The sequence below is a fragment of the Dreissena polymorpha genome, chromosome 2, assembly GCF_020536995.1.
Source record: "Dreissena polymorpha isolate Duluth1 chromosome 2, UMN_Dpol_1.0, whole genome shotgun sequence".
Classification (NCBI taxonomy): Eukaryota; Metazoa; Mollusca; class Bivalvia; order Myida; family Dreissenidae; genus Dreissena; species Dreissena polymorpha.
In genome coordinates this window covers 30,932,098-30,952,567 of record NC_068356.1, presented here as the reverse complement: position 1 = coordinate 30,952,567, position 20,470 = coordinate 30,932,098, and the positions used below count along the sequence as shown (strand labels likewise).

The 20,470-nt window shown below is 35.3% G+C and overlaps 1 protein-coding gene across 2 annotated transcripts in view; it reads right to left on the bottom strand.

Moving 5' to 3' along the window:
- Window positions 1-3,022: 3,022 nt before the first annotated feature.
- The window catches only part of LOC127866459 (DNA polymerase delta subunit 2-like), a 43,376-nt gene continuing 25,928 nt past the window's right edge, over window positions 3,023-20,470 (bottom strand). For both annotated transcript variants that reach the window (XM_052406976.1, XM_052406977.1), the window contains exons 5-10: window positions 17,143-17,338; window positions 13,181-13,261; window positions 12,618-12,775; window positions 7,029-7,156; window positions 5,833-5,934; window positions 3,023-3,649 (exon numbers count right to left, since the gene is read on the bottom strand). In XM_052406976.1, coding sequence (XP_052262936.1) covers window positions 3,486-3,649; window positions 5,833-5,934; window positions 7,029-7,156; window positions 12,618-12,775; window positions 13,181-13,261; window positions 17,143-17,338 — 829 coding nt within the window. In that variant the 3' untranslated portion in view covers window positions 3,023-3,485. The remainder of the gene's footprint in view (window positions 3,650-5,832; window positions 5,935-7,028; window positions 7,157-12,617; window positions 12,776-13,180; window positions 13,262-17,142; window positions 17,339-20,470) is intronic.

Genomic DNA, 20,470 nt, shown 5'->3' with positions numbered 1-20,470 from the left:
CTAAGACACTTGCAATGAAGGGCAACCAATGTTTTTAATATTTGATGATCACATTGGCATGCTAGTATTTGACTAGACAAGTTAAACAAGAGCTTTGTCAGACATAACATCTTGTTAATGTTATTGGAGTCCATGAACATATCAAGAAGTTATATTAACCTAGCTCAAGTTCATATTAGTTATGGTCAAACTTACATTTTCAATTACGGTAATTCTATAACCATTGCAATCACTTTTTTTGCAAAAAATCTGAATATTCAACATATTGCCCTCTATCCACACAATTAATTTCATCAACTTAGCTTACATTCTTTCTGAGTTGTCGCATGGATACATTCTTTCTGAGTTGTCGCATGGATCCGGGTGTAGGTTTATACAATTTTCTTAACAATAGCAACTACTGTTTTGTTCGATGAAAAAAAATAAATGTGGATATACCCTATATGGCCTCTATCCACATAAAGAGGGTCTTAAATGGAGCTTTTAACGTTTTGATAAATTGACGGAATTTAAAAGGTTTCAGGCTTATACATATTGTCATTATGTTTTTTACTAGAAAACAGTAATACTTAACATTGGCCATGCTCTTACATACCCATTATAGGTATATGCATCTTTTTCGATTGATAAAAAATGAAATCTATAAAGCATTACAAACACGGAACTATTGTATAATTTGGAAAGTTCTGTTGTTGTTGTTAATTTAACGACATTACAAGGATTGCTTACATTACAAATAAAATTCATATGGTGTTATGTCAGCATGAATGGCCGAGTGGTCAAAGCGCTAGACTTTTACTCCAAGGGTCAGTGGTTCAAGCCCAGTTGTGGATTCCTTATTTATTCTTTTTTTAATTTTATCCAAGTTTTATACTGGAACTCTTTAGTTTTGATGTTTACAGTAATCAATTCAAAGCAATAAATGCAAACTTAAAAGAATGCTTAAATCTGTGAAAAGGTCCCTTTAAATCTATTAAGGTCAAGTACTTTTTTGAGTTATTCAGGAAAGTTGTGTTTGATGGACAGATGGACATGCAGATTTATCAAGTTAAACCTTATGTCTCGTCCAATGACACAGGTGAGGCCTCATAAAAAGGGAATGTCATCTTTCATTGTTGAATGTTATAGTTCAATGTCACATCTTATTGTTTGCATTGAACACTGTGTGATGTGTTCAGGGCAAATCATTGATATTCAACTCAGCACAATATTTTTTTCAAAATCCAATTTATGATAAACCCTTGCAATAACCATAATGTATTTTATTATATACCTGCTTTATGTTCCCAAAAAATACAAGTTGTATCAATCAGTAAAATACAACTGCACAGAAATAACTCCCGTATTATGCTACTTGCTAGTTTTCCATTTCCTCATGGAAATTTTCCTTACCATACTAGCCGGACTACTTTTAATGACGTCACTTTGAATGCAGAAAATTATAAGAGCATTCTTGGTTAATTATGAACGCTTAAACTCATTTTTTTAACTTCAATGATTCAAAGTTGTATATAATAAAAGGAATATTATGCAAGTCAATTGTTACAAGTGTTTGTATCAGTCTCGTGGCTTGCGCTATTTTGTATCAAACTTGATGCTACGTCATCACACAAGCCACTCGACTTATACAAACACATGGAACAATTGACTAGCGTAATAATCTGTATATATTCAACCTTGGGTAACTATATCAGACACTAAAGATCTAGACAGACAGCGCATGCTGGTCTGGAGATACGCTGGAAGCATATGGCATAAAACCCACTTTCGCATGATGTGGGTCATTTTTTCAGGCGACTGTCTTTCGTTGGACTAAGACCTCCCTGCTTAATATGAATCTCAAACATTACTTGTCTAGCAGACTTCATGTGTATGGTAGGGAGGGAATTTGAATCAAAAAGAGGGTAATGCACTTCCAATACTTAATGTGTGTGGAGAGTCAAATTGAAACAAGACAAGTGGGTCAGGCATTGTCAATACCTTATGTGTGTGGAGACTAAAATCCAATCAAGACAAGCTGGTCATGCACTAGTATTACTTCATGTGTGTGGGGAGTCAATTTGAATTAAGACGAGCACGTCATGCCTTACCAATACTTCATGTATATTGGGAGTCAATTTGAAATAGGATAAATGGGTGATACACTGTAAGTACAAGTATAGTCTTATTATTAGAACAAAAGAAAGAACAAATATGAGCATTGATAATTTAATTCATGTCTTTATTATCTTTCAAAGTGTTCTTGGAGTAGTCTATTTAATGTATAACAGAATACTAATTTTTTTCACAACACAAAATAAAACAGATTGTTTTTTAAATCGTTTGAATCACCAGAAAACATATATGACAACTAAGAAAGGTATATTTGGTAACACTATAAGAAATGGTATGAGCAATTTTGAAGGTTTTGTTTATTCCGATCAATATAGAATGCACAATTCAACAGAACCCATTCCTATAAATTTCCTTACCTCACTAACAATTTACCCATGCATAAAATCTGTTTTCCCAAAAGGGCACACAGTCGTGCTCAAATACACACAAAAACTAAAACAAGAGGGCCATGATGGCCCTGAATCGCTCACCTGACTAACTAAATACAATCCCAACTCAGATTTCATCGAGATAAACATTCTGACCAAATTTCATAAAGATTGGATGAAAACTGTGACCTCTACTGTCTACACAAGGTTTTTCTATTATTTGACCCAGTTTTTGACCTAGTGACCTAGTTTTTGACCCCAGATGACCCAAATACAATCCCCACCCAGATTTCATCAAGATAAACATTCTGACCAAATTTCATAAAGATTGGATGAAAACTGTGACCTCTACTGTCTACACAAGATTTTTCTATTATTTGACCTAGTTTTTGACCTAGTGACCTAATTTTTGACCCCAGATGACCCAAATACATTCCCAACCCAGATTTCATCAAAATAAACATTATGACCAAATTTCATGAAGATTGGATGAAAACTGCGACCTCTATTGTCTACACAAGGTTTTTCTATTATTTGACCTAGTTTTTGACATAGTGACCTAATTTTTGAACCCAGATGACCCAAATACAACCCCAACCCAGATTTCATCAATATAAACATTCTGACCAAATTTCATAAAGATTGGATGAAAACTGTGACCTCTACTGCCTACACAAACAAATTGTTGAAGGACACACGCACGCCGGACATCACACGGTCACATAAGCTCACCATGTCACTTCGTGACAGGTGAGCTAAAAACAGAGAGTGAAATACATGTTGTATATTTTTCCAATATTTCATCCATCTTTTTAGATAACAATAGATCTCTTTGTTCAAAACGCACAATTGGTTATTTAAGTAAACAAATAATAACAATGACTGATCATGACACATCAATAACGATGACAGTCAATACACATAAAGCAGAGCACTATTTCCTCAGGTTATTTCTCAGCAACCAACTGTCCATAAATGCCTATATTCCTCCTAGACGCGGGACTATTTCTCTGCAACTGGACTGTCCACCTCCATGGTGTCAGAGCCTATCTCAGACTGGAACACCATGGGGAAACTCTCTAGGGTGCGAAGATTCACCAGGGCAGCTGTACCAGTCTGGCAAAACCGCGGCACACTTAACACGAGCACACGCTGGCCATCACTTCCTGGAAATGCAGAAAGGAACAGAGATTGAGTTGAAAATTAAGCTGATCAATGCTAGGTCGTGGATACTAATATTTCTTAAATGAAAATCACTGAATGAACATCTGTAAGCTTTTAGCTTAATACAAATAGCTACCTGAGAAATTTCTTCAACATAAGACAACATTACTGGTTAAGAACTTTTTGAAGTGAACACTTTGTTTCAAGGTCTTTTTTTAACTGACACAACTTTCATCTGTCTTCAAAAAGATTTTCTTGACAACATTAATTGTAATAAGATCTATGAACCCATTTTCACTCAGAAGCAAAGTGAAAATGGCTATATGCCACCAGCATACAACCAGAACAGCCTATCAGTAACACACAGGCTTTTAAAATGTATGAATTTTGCTGCTCATCCGTATCTAAGGGTTGAAAATGAAGCCTCTAAAACTTCAATGCATTAAAAAAGGTCTTTATGATATTATAAGGGACTACACAACTAGCAGTAAAGGTTTAATTGTAAACAAGAGGGCCAAGATGGCCCTAGTTTGCTCACCTGAGAGGAGTCGGTTCATTCAATCTTTACACAATGTAAAACTTGACCAAGATATTGTCCAGACAAACATCCAAGTCAAGTTTCATCATTATTTCATCTGCGAGTCATGATCAATGTACCTATGAAGTTTCATGATCCTAGGCGTAAGCATTCATGAGTTATCATCCAGAAACCATTTTTCTAAGTTGAGTCACCGTGACCTTGACAGCCATTGTGTGAATACGTTTTTTGGCACTGTGACCTTGACCTTTGACCTAGTGACATGATAATCAATAGGGGTCATCTGTGAGTCATGATCAATATACCTATGAAGTTTCATGAACCTAGGCATATGCGTTTTTGAGTTATCATCCAGAAACCATTTTACTATTTCAGGTCACTGTTACCTTGACCTTTGACCTGAAAATCTATAGGGGTCATCTGCGAGTCATGATCATTGTACCTATGAAGTTTCATGATCGTAGGCATAAGCGTTCTTGAGTTATCATCCAGAAACCATTTTACTATTTCGGGTCACCGTGACCTTGACCTTTGACCTGAAAATCAATAGGGGTCACTACGAGTCGTGATCAATGTACCTATGAAGTTTCATGATCCTAGGCCTAAGCGTTCTTAAGTTACCATCCATGATCCTTGGCATAAGCTCTCTTAAGTTATCATCCGGAAACCATCTGGTGGACGGACGGACCGACATGAGCAAAACAATATACCCCCTCTTCTTCGAAAGGGGGGGGGGGACCATAAAAAGAAACTGCCCCCCTCCCAGCAGCCATGTTATTCAACTGAACGGAACCATTTTTGAACTCAACTCTCGTATCAAGGAAACAAATGTTCTGAGCATGTTTCATGAAAATTGGGCCAAAAATGTGACTTCTACTGTGTTCACATGTTTTCACAACACACATATAGAGAAAAATGCCCCGCCCACTGGCGGCCATGTTTTTTCACCGATCCCTACCATTTTCAAACTCGACGAGATATCAATAAAACCAATGTTTTGACCAACTTTCATGATGACTGGGCAAAAATTGTGACTTCTAGAGTGTTTACAAGGTTTCTCTATAGCCAAATAGGGAAAACTGCCACTATATACATATAGAGAAAAATGCCCCGCCCACTGGCGGCCATGTTTTTCACCAAACTCGACCATTTTCGAACTCGTCCGAAACATCAATTGAACCAATGTTTTGACCAACTTTCATGATGATAAGGCAAAAATTGTGACTTCTAGAGTGTTTACAAGGTTTCTCTATAGCCAAATAAGGAAAAATGCCCCACCCACTGGCGGCCATGTTTTTCAACGGATCTGAACCACTTTTGAACTCAACCAATATATCATTAAGACAAACATTTTGACAAAGTTACATGAAGATTGGGCATGAAATGTGACTTCTACAGTGTTTACAAGGTTTTTCTTTTTTTGACCTAGTGACCTAGTTTTTGACCCGGGACAACCCAGTTTTGAACTCGGCCGAGATTTCATTGGGACAAAGCTTCTGACCAAGTTTCATGAAGATGGGACAAGAAATGTGGCCTCTAGAGTGTTTACGAGCAAATGTTAACGGACGGACGGACATACGGCGGACAAAGACCGGTCACAAAAGCTCACCTGAGCAATCAGGTGAGCTAAAAACTGTGACTATTTACCTTTATGTGTCTTATGCTGGAATTTGTTCTGGTTGCCAGAGAACAGTATGTGTGGGCATTCCTTGAGAATGAAGGGATCCTCGTCATAGTATGGGTAGCAGCCTGAAAGAAACATGAACATTTCCTGAAATAATCATGACCAGTATTCATATACCTATAATAAACTTCATAAAAATCAAGTAAACATTTTAATACATGTACAAATCTTAAGCTGTTATCCATTCTCAACAGTTTTTGGAGAATAATAATTTTCCAATTATATTGCCACTATTAAGACCAACCATACTGATTTCAGTTTGCTGAAAGAGATGCTTTTTCTAAGCACATACATGCACCAACAATACAAGAAGCGAAAGTAATGAAGAACCAAAGATAAAACAATACAACTTATGTTAAATTATATATTTTACCTGCCAATTATTCATATAGACTGATTCATATTTTTCACTACACTGGTACAAACACAAAACCAAAATAAACATTTCTGATATTTTTAGCTTAAATTGTGATAAATACAAAAAATACAGTGATGTCCGTTTAGTGCAAAAAAAATACCATATTTTGCCAGTGCATTGTAAAGTTTTATGATTTTACAGCTAATATTTTAGTCTTGTTCAGGGAAACTGGGCTTAATGCATGGTCAGGGATACTGGGCTTAATGCATGGTCAAAAAGTGTCTTCCCAGATGAGCCTGTGCATTCTGCACATGCTTAATAGGGATGACACTTTGGGCTTTTATAGAATTTGTAATTAAAAAACAAGAGATGTGTTTGTCAGAAACACAATGCCCCCTATTGCTTCGCTTTGAAGCCATATATTTGACCTTTGACCTTGAAGGATGACCTTGACCTTTCACCACTCAAAATGTGCAGCTACATGAGATACACATGAATGCCAAATATTAAGTTGTTATCTTCAATAATGCAAAAGTTATAGCAAAACTTTAACCAAGGTAAGTTTTGGGATACACACAATTAATGAATGAATGAATGAATGACAGACAGGCCAAAAACAATATGCCCCCGATCTTTCGATCCGGGGGCATAAAATTCTCTTCTAAGCGAAAAACCAGACTAGGCGGAAAGACTCATCAATGATTAGCCTGTGGGGATTGCACAAGCTAATCTAAAAGGACACTACGCATATGCATTAAGCCCCGTTTTCCCCAAGCGGCCCATGTAGAGCCCCATTCTCACCCAGTGTGTCAGGAGCTGTAGGGGCCAGGTGTCCCCACTCCAGGGTCTTGTCCAGTATCTGCAGACCGTCCTCCAGGCTGCTGTAGCGGTAGATGTCCTGCACAGGCTGCCCAGAGGTACCAAGTACCCTGGCAAAACATAAAATGGAGCGGTTTTGAGTACAGCTAGATAAATTGGAAATATTTCTGTATTGCCTGTATACAGCTTTTCAGAACCCCAATATAACATAAGGCAATTATAAGAAATGAAGTTGTTTTGAGTACAGTTCAATAAATTGGAATATTTCATTCAGTGGCTGTCCAGATGTACCCACCAACCTGACAAAACATGGTGCAAAAACAAGAAATGAGCTTTGCTCTGGGAAAACAGGGCTTAATGCATGTGTGTAAAGTGTCGTCCCAGATTAACCTGTTCAAACCGCACAGGCTAATTAGGGACATCACTTTCAGCTTTATAGTATAATTTGTTTGAAGGAAGTCTCTTCTTAGCAAAATTCTGATTTATGCTGAAAGTGGCGCCCCAGATCAGCCTGTTTTGACTGCACAGGCTAATCTGTGACAACACTTTTTATATACAGTTATAACTGAAAACAGCGGTCAGTCAAGGGAAATGACCAAAATGTATATTGTTGACGAGTGACTGCTATTCTCGGATCACCACTTTTTAGATGGTTGGTCAGTTGGTAGTATTGCTACATTGTTACCCCACCCACTTGCTCGCACATAGTGTAAAACAAAAGCTCAGTGCCGTTAACTAAGCATAAACGTTATGATACCAATCTGGTGACATTTAATCATATCTTACTTAATGGCTGTGCAAAATATTACTGTCTCACCATCCTTGTAAAAGTTTTTTTCAGTTCTTATTACTGATGTAATTTTTTTAATGTTTAAAATATTTCAAATTTCTAAACTAAAGTATACCTTACCATGGTATTCAATTCACTATATTAAATAATCCTTTGAATGTTACATCGCAGATTCTTATAGTATTTTTTATGACAATAGGTTGTGCACCTATAGAAGCCCAAGCTGACACCATACTAGCAATTCCAAAATTAAGTGACGGGGTTGATACTGTGAAGAATGGGTAAGTTAATTTCATTCCTATACAAACAACCATTGACACTAAAATAAGTAATATAAATAAATACACCTTGTGATACTAAATGCATATAACACACCAATAACTATTATGATATATAAATCCATACATTAATATATTTGATTCTTAGTTACCTTTCTAATAAAAATGCTTCTTTTTATCTATTGCAGGGACATAATAAGACAGAAGCGAGAACATTGTGTAATACCAATACCAAAGGATCAACCTGAATGAGACAATATGTGAATATTGCGTTAGAAAAGATACAGTGAATTTTATATTAAATATATTAGGTGTTATTTTCTTTGTGTATGTCCATTATTTTTCTCTAATGAATTATAAAACATTAAGAGGAATAAAAGACATGTAATATTTTTGGTTTATCTTTCTCTTGGGTGATATTTTTTAACAATTTAGTGATAACTTAGCCTACATCCACTTTTAACATGTTTAAGATTTACACTTAATATCCCCAAAAGTTAACGCCACAGTACATTGACTACTGAAACAAATCCAATCATATTCAAATTGTTAAAAATAGTTCATACAACCAAAGAAATTGCTTGTAAGCCTGGGTCTGTTATAAGTTACACAAGTTCAAGATGCTGATTGATTACATGAGAATTTTATCAGGTAATAGAAATCTTGTTCTTCAAGTACATTTTCTTGTTTTGTTAACTTACAAAACATCATAAATAATCAGAAAGAAAGTAATCAAATATACAAGACATATTTTTTCCCCAGTAATATGCAAGGAGTAGTGTTTTTGTGCGTCATGCTCATGAATTACTCTGATTAATACAATAATTACTACATTGATTTTCCTACGGCACCATTCAATTCATTCAACAACAAGTACTGACCTAACCCAAACATAATTAATGTGGCAAGATGTTACTTTAACAAATGTAATCCATGATGTAATTACACTGATATTATGTCTTTCATTAGACCATTAATTTTGTGATACAGAGCATCAAATAGGAACACATCTTGACATTCCCAGTTTGTAAGATTCTTTATTATAAAGAACCAGTGTTTGTAAGCGTAGTAACCATTTCGCTCTAAAACAGCTTAAAATGTGATATCAAAATATGGTATTTAAGTATGTGCATATTTGTAAAAAACTGCTTAAATTATTAAGTAAAGCAATTTCTGTTAACATATTGAATTCAAAGCACCAACTGTGTTGAAAGTCTGATGGAAAGATACAGGGGAGTTTTTAAAGCAAATGTTCAATGAACATTTAACCAACAGAAAATATAAATGGGTATCAGAATAAAAAGTTTTGCCAAAATAATATATACAATTAAATGAAACCAAAGGTGAGGAAATATTGCGAGTTTGAATTAAATAAATACAATAACAAGAGGGCCTGTAAAGCCCAAAGTCGCTCTTCTGAGATACAAAGGAATTGACCAGTTCTGTGCAGCCCAAGATATCATTAGAACAAATGTTCAGACCAAGTTTCATGAACAGTGAACAATAAATGTAATTTTTCGAGTCCTAACAAGGTTTTCTATAGCTACATGTATATAGGGATAACTTCCCTGCCCCATGGTTTTCAACAGAACTGAACTATTTTTGAAGTCAATTAAGATATCACTATAACAAATGTTCTGACCAAGTTTCATGATTATTGGACAATAAATGTGACTTTTAGAGTGTTTTTACTATAGCCATAATAGAAAAAATGCCGCCATGTTTTCCGACCAAACTGAATCGTTTTCAAACTCCTTCAAGATATCATTTGGACAAATCTTCTGACCAAGTTTCATGAAGATCAGACAACAAATGTGGACTTGAGAGTGTTAACAAGGCTTTACAATAGCCATATATACCCATTTAAAGAAAAATGCAGCGTCCCCTGGTGACCACATTTTTTAAGCAACTAAAACCATTTTCCATCTCGTCCAAGATATCATTGGCACAAATCTTCTGATCTTGTTTCATGATAATTAGACAATAAATGTGGACTCTAACAAGGTTTTAATATAGCCATATGAAGAAAAATGCCCAGCCCCCTGAGGCCATGTTTTGCAACAGACCAGAACCATTTTAAAACACATCCAAGATATCATACGAAAAAAGAAAATAGCCTAGCTATCATAAGAAAAAAAAATTAATGTTCTAACCAAGTTTTATGAAAATTGGACTATAAATGGGACTTAAAGTGTTAACAAGGTTTTACTAAAGCCATATAAGGAATCCAAAAAAAATGCCCTGCCCTCTGGTGGCCATGTTTTTCAACCAACCGGAACCATTTTCAAACTCATCCAATATATATTGGGACAAATCTTCAGACCAAGTTTCATAAGATTGAACAATAAATGTGGACTCTGGACTGTTAACAAGGTTTAACTATAGCCATATTTAGCCATATAAAAAAGAATGCTCCGCCCCCTGGTGGCAATATTTTTTAAGCTACCTTAACCAATTTTAAACAAATCCATATCATTAGGACACATTTTTTTACCAAGTTTCATAAAGATTAGACAATAAATGTGGCTACTAGAGTGTTAACAAGGTTTTACTACTGTCAAAACTGAGGACAGCACTCAGTCAAGGAAATGGCCAAAGTGACCGTTGTCAACAAGTGCGCGTTATTCTCGGATCATCACTTTTTAGATGGTTGGTTAGTTGGTAGTATTGCTACGTCGTTTTCCCGCCCAGTTGTTTGCACAGTATAAACAAGGCTCTATGCCAATAACTAGGCAAAATTACCTAAATAATTTTTATTGAATAATACAGAATAATGTCTTATAAATTGATTTAATTTTAGAACTATTTTTAAACTAAATCTATGACTTCACAACGTTAGAATTGTTGTTTACTCTTGCATCTTGTTCATTCAGTAAATCCAACAGTTTGTGCTACATTCATTGGGATGTATTTTTAAATAACGATTGTCATGTGTCATTGACATTGCGCCCGAACAAATATATAAGCGGATTCGCTGTCATAAACAGAAAGTACGGTATAATTAAATGGTCTTAATTCAAAGAAAAAGACGCCAAAATCTTGTTAATTTTTTTTTAGTTTGTTATAAAAGTAGCAATAGAATGTATGTTTTTCCTTAATAGACGAGAACTAATCCTTTAATTGCCTTCTTATAACAGTTGCCAGCTTAGTGTTGTTTTAAACACCTTATCAGCTATAAATATCTATTAACTTTGTCATGCACTCATGCTTTGTCGTTATGAATGCAGCCGATAATGACTTTTTATACACCCTCTTATTGTTACGTGCACCAATTTTGTTTGTTTTCGTACTTTTCGTGTCTCGACTGACACATGACCATTGTGTTCAATTCAAACATGATTTGGGGAGTGAAATATACTGGCCGTTGGTTGTTATGGACAATTGATCCATATTCTGAAGTGTAATATAGAATTTTTTCAACATACCGAAACTTAGAAACCTAAACTCAAAAAGCATGTTGATGCAGTTTTTTTAAAAGAAGTTTGTTATATACACATACACATTCAATCTGTTTCCAGAACTCCTCAATTAAGATACCGTTTTACGGTAATCGGAAGCACGTTTTACGACATTGAATTTTGGGCGAAATACAACTTGCGTACGGTCTAATTAATATCGACCGTACGTTTTAGTATATTTACCATACCCGGGGTACATGTAAGTATACTTAAGAGTACCCGGGGTACATGTAAGTAGTATCTGAGCCGACAATGACCAATCAAGCTTAAGTGTGCTTTCATGATTGGAATTCAAACAATTCAAGCTATGAACAATTTTTCTCCCTTTAGTAATTTTCAGCAAAATAAATATTACTACATTAAACTTCGAGAATATTTAATAAAGAACATTCAAATTTAACTTTATTTCTTATAAAGATATCATTGGGCAAATCTTCTGACCAATAAATGTGACTTAAAGTGTTAACAATTTTTTACTATAGCCATATAAGGAAAAATGCCCCGACCCCTGATGGCCATGTTTTTCAACCAACCGGAACCATTTTCAAACTCCTACAAGATACCATTGGGATAATTGTTCTGACCAAGTTTTAATTTTGTACTAGCTATGCATATGTATTTAGTACCCTGACATGTTCTATTACAAGAAATGTACTTGTTCCATATTACTTTTTTATTAAAAAGAATTGTCCATAAAAAAAAAAAAAAAACAATGTTCCAGGCGTCTTTAAGGATCTGACATTAAAACCAAAATTAAAATTTTCTTTTTAATTTAAAATTATTAAAATATTTTAGATACCGGGGGTAGTTTAATATTTATTTCAGATAACAATCAAATGAAATAATGAAGCTCAATTTATGTCATGAGCAATTTTATTTTAATGGATCTGATTTTTCCAAAGGTCTAGGACCCTACTTTATGATATGATTGAGAACAATCTTTAAGATATTTAAAAAAATCAAAAGAAAATCTCATAATTGTCCATGTTCAAAAATCATTTAACAATGACTACTCTGTTGTAGATATTGTTCCTGCCTGCCCTACCGTATTCCCTCTATTACAGCCTCGTATGGGTTGGTTGCGCAGTGCAGGGTGGGGTAACGGGCGGCCTGGGGGAACATGCACCTGTGTAGGGGTTGCTGCGGGAGAGTGTAGTTACAGGGGTCAAACTCTCCCGGCAACACTACCACATCTGTGCATGCCTGAAATGATATTAGAAGCGGGATATGTGAAAACCACCAAGACTTTAAATACTGTAAAACCTTTTATTTTGGTCAGCATTATATTTCATGGGCATTCAAATTATGAATATTTTGTGGACTAACAAAATCCTGGATTTTTTATTTGGACAACAAAATAAAATGGAATTACGCTAAAAACATGTGTATAGTTTCAATTGAAAACCTGTAGTAGAAACTAGTGATATGGAGATCCTGCACATTGACCTTAACCACAGAATTACAAAGACACCAACATTGGACTGAGTTGTATAGCTCGGATTTTAGTAAATGGTCAAGCTAAAAATTGGACACCATGTTGTAATACTCAAACCAGTTTTAACAAATGCAGATAAACATGCCGGCATAATCCAATCCATGACAACTTACAGCCAGTTGCACGAGATAGTCGTCCAGTGACTTCATAGCCTCCACGCTGCCAGCCACAGTGTTCTTTGTCAGGTACTTGGCCTGGAGAGCAGATAGGTGATCAAATCAATACCCAGTATAATTGTATACAATGATAGAAAGAAACAAGACTATTGCCAAGCAATATATGTCCCCTACCGGCTCAGAAATTCCATCGTTGTCAGAATTTTTTTATTAATTTATTTAATTTGTTGCCATAGCAGCCAGAATTTTTGACATAGGAGCAAAATGAAATAACTTGCATAATCTTCATATTCATATTGCCATCTATCCATGTCTCAAGTTTCATGAACAAATATGAAGAACTTTTAAAGTTATCGCAGGATCCAGAAAACTACCATTTTCAGCAAGATTTCTAGTCTGTTTTTTGCCATAACAACCATAATTCTTGACGTAGGAACAAAATGAAATGAAGTGCATATTGTCCATATTGCCATCTATCCATGTTTCAAGTTTCATGAACAAATATGAAGAACTTTTAAAGTTATCGCAGGATCCAGAAAAGTGTGACGGACAGACAGACAGAGCGCAAACCACAAGTCCCCTACCACAAGTCCCCTCCAGTGAAACCGGAAGGGGACAATAACCATTGTTATAACTCCATTTACGTTATAACACTGGTACTTGGGCAAGAAATGCCCATTGTTATAACTACATGGATTATGATATCACTGGTAGTTTATACAATACTTGTTGTAACTACATGTACATGTACAAAATATCAAAGGAAGCATTGGTCAAAAACACTGGGAAACTAGTTTGCAAGTAGATCTGTCAGGATTTTTAAAGTCAATTGCTGACTGGAAAAGTTAAGTTTTAAACGTTCAATGGATACAGCATATTCAGTCCTGGATCTGATTATAAAGTTATCTTTTCAACACATTATCAAAAAAAAAAAAAGAGGGCCAAGATGGCGCTCACCTGAGAGGAGTCGGTTCATTCAATCTTTACCAAATTCAAACTTGACCTAGATATTGTCCAGACAAACATCCTGGTCAAGTTTCATTATTATTTCATCTGCGAGTCATGATCAATGTACCTATGAAGTGTCATGATCCTAGGCCAGCCTTTTTCCGCCCTATGCCACGGGTCCGAAATTTGGTCCCATTCCCAATGCAAATCTGGTTGTTTTTTCCCAAAATAATCCCAATTCCAAAAAAAAAAAAAAAAAAAATTTTTTTTTAACCTTAAAATAATATATAAGTTAACCTGATCCGGTGTAGAAAATAGAAAAAAGTATTGCATAATTAAATTATCTGTTGCCTTGAATTTGTTTTAAAAACTGTAAAATATGTTAATGATTATTAAAGACTTTCCTTATGTTCCTCAAAATCCGGCGCTTCGCGCCATTTTTTACAACTCTAAAAAGGCCAGGCCTTTTCCCCAAATTCAGATTAAAAAACCTGCACTTATCACACATGTTCATAATATTTTGTAAAATTTTAATAATAAGTTATCAAAATAGTCGTTATTTACCAGTTAACGGCTTCTTTGAAATATAAGAAACACTATTTACATGCAATAATTTTTCCCAATTGAGCCAATTTTGCAATTATTTTTTTTCCCAAAATTGGTGTTTTCACGACGCGAAATTCCTAAAATTCCAGTGGAGCGGAAAAAGCCTGTAGGCGTAAGCATTCTTGAGTTATCATCCCAGTGTTTTTTTTCACTTATAGGGGAATGGTGGCGGGGCCCGTCCAAAGGGGAAAAAATGCGTCGTTTTTTAGGAAAAGGGGAAAATTAAAAATTCACTCTTTTATATGTAATGATATTTATTATATGAATACACATGTTTGTATGAATATAATATTCACAGCAGAATGTCTCTGTCGTTTTTCTGAAATATATATCAATGATTTTTTCAACATTAGTTTCAGACAGTTCAGCCTTCATAAACAGTCTCAGTTTTCTTAGCCATTTTGAGTTGAATTGAGTTTTTTTAAATCGATTAAATGGCAAATTTGAGCATTTTTTATCAATAAAATGGACCAAATTGGAATGTTTTTATCAACAAATATTGACACAATATAGATACATCAGGCCTTTTCCTGGCCATTTTGGGAGAAAAATGCAATTCATGTGATAATTCCACTGATTTGGAAAAAAATAATCTAATTTAATATAACACTTTATAATAATTAAAAATCATATAAATTATAGTTATAAACTTTGTTACTATTTCGGGTCACCGTGATCTTGACCTTTGACCTAGTGACCTGAAATCAATAGGGGTCATCTACGAGTCATGATCAATGTACCTATGAAGTTTCATGATCCTAGGCCTAAGCGTTCTTGAGTTATCATCCGGAAACCATTTTACTATTTCCGGTCATCGTGACCTTGACCTTTGAACTAGTGACCTGAAAATCAATAGGGATTATCTGCGAGTCATGATCAATGTATCTATGAAGTTTCATGATCCTAGGCATAAGCGTTCTTGAGTTATCATCTGGAAACCATTTTACTACTTTGGGTCACCGTGACCTTGACCTTTGACCTAGTGACCTGAAAATCAATAGGGGTCATCTGCGAGTCATGATCAATGTATCTTTGAAGTTTCATGATCCTAGGCATAAATGTTCTTGAGTAATCATCCGGAAACCATTTTACTATTTCGGGTCATCATGACCTTTACCTTTGACCTAGTGACCTGAAAATCAATAGGGGTCATATGCGAGTCATGATCAATGTACCTATGAAGTTTCATGATCCTTGGCATAAGCGCTCTTGAGTTATCATCCGGAAACCATCTGGTGGACGGACGGACCGACATGAGCAAAACAATATACCCCCTCTTCTTTGAAAGGGGGGGGGGGGCATAATGAGAAAACTTCCCCCCTCCCAGCAGCCATGTTATTCAACTGACCGGAACCATTTTTTAACTCAACTCTCGTATCAAGTAAACAAATGAGCAAATTTCATGAAAATTGGGCCAAAAATGTGACTTCTACTGTGTTCACATGTTTTCACTATATACACATAAAGAAAAATGCCCCGCCCACTGGTGGCCATGTTTTTTCACCGATCCCGACCATTTTCAAACTCATCCGAGATATCAATCAAACCAATGTTTTGACCAACTTTCATGATGATTGGGCAAAAATTGTGACTTCTAGAGTGTTTACATGGTTTCCCTATAGCCAAATAGGGAAAACTGCCACTATATACATATAGAGAAAAATGCCCCGCCCACTGGCGGCCATGTTTTTTCACCGATCTTGACCATTTTCAAACTCGTCCGAGACATCAATTGAACCAATGTTTTGACCAACTTTCATGATGATAAGGCAAAAATTGTGACTTCTAGAGTGTTTACAAGGTTTCTCTATAGCCAAATAAGGAAAACTGCCCCGCCCACTGGCGGCCATGTTTTTCAATGGATCGGAACCACTTTTGAACTCAACCAAGATATCATTAAGACAAACATTTTGACAAAGTTAAATGAAGATTGGGCATGAAATGTGACTTGTACAGTGTTTACAAGGTTTTTCTTTTATTTTGACCTAGTGACCTAGTTTTTGACCCGGCACAACCCAGTTTCGAACTAGGCCGAGATTTCATTGGGACAAAGCTTCTGACCAAGTTTCATGAAGATGGGACAAGAAATGTGGCCTCTAGAGTGTTTACGAGCAAATGTTTACGGACGGACAGACATACGACGGACAAAGACCGGTCACAAAAGCTCACCTGAGCAATCAGGTGAACTAAAAATAAGTACTAAACCTGGGACAAGTCGAATCATAGATAGTCAAGTGAATTATCAACATATGTCTTAACTCTGTATTGGTCAATTTATATTAAATTAACATTTAACATAAATCTTCATACATAAATTTACAGAGAACAAGGCTATACTTGATGATAACTAATATATAAAATAATTCTATGTAATATTAGCTAGAAAAGGTGTGTATGTTCCATACCTTAGTCAGAGTATCCTTGGTTTGAGTATCTTTACTCAGTGAGTTGCCAGCAACTATGACTGCAGCTATGTTTGCATTGGCTGCTTGTTGCTCGGGACAACCAAGCTGACCCGTTACCATGTCAACAAACAACTGCAGATTAAACTGCTGCTCGCACTTCGATCCAATCTCTAGGCCTGATACAAATACCAAATACCTGGAATCAAAATTAAATGACAAAAATAATTATTTTATAAAGATAAATGATGCCTCAGTAGCAAATAATCCGGTCCCCGGCCGATGTGTCCGATCTCCAGGCATCGGGAAGACTGTGCAGTACGACGAGTGACACGGTTTAATACCTCAGTCACAAATAGAGGCCAATCACCGTCTGATCAACGGATAACATACTTTTCTGTTCATCGGGCTAGCGGCTGGCCAATGATCCCACGGTCACCGGGTCATTTTGTAGCATTGGTTGGGGTCCAGATTTTTTAAAAGTCTCACTTAAAATTTTACCAGACGTCACGCCCGGGAGGGAATCAAGTTGAGATTGAAACAAGAGCTGTCACCATAGAATGACTTATGCCCAGTATAAACGCTTGATAGTAGTTATGAGCTTTTTTCAAAACCTAAACGCAGATTTCAAAACCTAAACGCGGACCCTAAGTTCAAGGTCAAGGTCACAGAGGTCAAAATTTGTGTGCCTATGGAAAGGCCTTGTCCGTATACACATGCATACCAAATATGAAGGTTATATCTCAAGGGACATAAAAGTTATGAGCATTTTTTGAAACCTAAAGACGGACAGACAGACGGACAGTCCGATCATTATATGCCCCCTTTTCTTCTTAAAGCAGGCATAAAAAGAATGGGCGATAAAAGCACAGTTATTGCCCAGTATTGCCCGACATCCGATATGTTGTATGAATATCATGACGAGCACCGTCCGGTGTCTGGCAGTTATTGTGTGGATGCTCTCTGGCAATCAGACAGTCGCTGGCAAATGTATATGTTCCTGGGAAATACCTTGATTTTTGCCGATACACATACAATGATTCAGATGTAGGGCAATCGCCGAGCGACAACCGTTGGCTGATCTTCCGATCTTTTTCGATCTCAACACGATTTCCTCCCAGGCTAGAAGTCGGGATTTTTTTAAAATTGACACTAAAAACTAAACCCAATGCCATCTGATGCTACAAAATGACCTGGTGTCCGTGCGATCATCAGCTGGGCGCCAGTCCAATGAGCATAATAATACGTTGTCCCCCGAGTCTACTTGTGACTGAGGTGTAACATACATGGGTTTTTATCACTCGTCCCAGGACAGTAATGTTCTTGGTAAAGGAGGGGTTCTCCCTCCATTCGTTGATTCGTTTTTTACATTTATTCTCTAAAATGAAGTTTTTTGGTGTGCTAAGACACCTAAAGAAACATAGCTATAGCATGATTGACAACAATTAATTTTTACTCTGTTTTAACTGTATACATTGATATGTTTTATTCATAGATATGTATATATTATACCATAAGCTTGACTCTACAGATTCCCCAAAACATTTGTATAAGCCTGATTAATTAATCACCCCATCCATTACCTGATAATCCCAAATAATCGAAACTTTCATTTTTAATTAAAAGCAAATTCTGGAAAATATTGACAATAAAAGTGTTCAAGAATATAACAAACACAAATATTCGCCATTTTTCACCAGAATCAAAAGACTTGACATAGTTTACTATTTAAAGATATGATGAAATAGACATTATTTCAGGACACAGGTATTCCCACTGAACAATTTGTGCGCCTCAAGAACAGTTAAAATATTCAGGGTTTTTTTCCACTTTTTGGGAAGATAACCCATGGCTTTGGAATTGGGAATTTTATCAGCATTTTCATGAAATTGGGAAAATAAATTTATTAGCCTTTTTTTTCCACACGAAAAGTCCACTGATTAGGGAAATACTTAATTTGACATAACTCTTTATAATCATTCAAATTAAAAGAACAAAATCATGTAATACTTGGTTAGATGTAATTGAAATAAAATTGAGATAACATACGCATTAGACACTTCTTTAAAAAAAAATATTAAAAAAAATTAATTTTTTGGGGACATTTGGGAATTTTTTGCCACATTTTGGGAAAAAAGTATACTTTTTGGGATTGGGAACATAGCCGAATTTCTGCTATAAAATCGGCCCCAAAAAAACCCTGATATTATTACAGTCACTAATTGACAATTGAATGATAATTTGGATTTCATGCAACATGTACAAGTCATTTTCAGAAAATTGAGAGAATGTGAAAGTAATTTTTATTAAATTAAACAGTTGTTTGTATTTAAATGATCAAGCCTCTTATTCTGTCGTCGGTGTATATTGATTTTTGTATTTTAGCAAATCCTATAAAAATAAATACATAAATATTTCAATGTTTCTGAGATGATCTTTGGGATTTAACTTCTTCAATTTTTTAAGAGTAAGCTCCTTTGATATATTTTCTTACGTGCAAAATCATGTTTTGAAATTTGATACAAGCTTAAGGAAACTTGTTATGGGGTGTTTTATTACACTAAGTGTTGGATGTTTGGGGCTTGATAAAGCAATACAATAAAGACGCATATTTTAGTGCATAAAGGCATCCATAGTATTGTCCTCTTAATGAAAAGGCCTAAATTTGTATCATTAAATCCAGTTAATCTGCGCCAGGTTTCCTAGAATACATGTACTCATTTTAAATATGATTTATAAACAATCGGAAATGATATGTAAATTCCTTGCTATTTTTGACTATCCCTATCTTCTATGCTCGTATATAAACACCTGTATAGATCAATAAGACATCATACAAATCTTGTTTCTTGAAAAGTCCACAGTTGAAGAATGCCAAGCCTTGTAATCACTGTCTGTTTTTTGGTGTTGTCTCTGGGATTAATCCGTAATTCAGGTATGTTAAGGTTATATGTGAAAACAATCTGTTTGTCAGCTGAATGGATATATTGTTTAAAATTACAAGTTCATCAAACATTTTCCAAAAATATTGATGTCAATTAATGTAAACATAACAAAGAATTTGTAAATAGGATTTTAGTAATAAAACATACAATAACATGATACTGCCATTTTCTTTTTTTATCACGACCTAGGATTTGAATATAAACAAGACAAAATCATGTTTAGTTTCAACATATTTTATTGTATATACATTTAAATTTATGCTCCTGTGACATATAATTGGCAAATAAAAATTCCATTTTTCTATAAATATATGAACAAGAGGCCCAAAGTCGCTCACCTGAGATAACAAGAAATTATTGGGACAAATCTTCTGACCAAGTTTCAT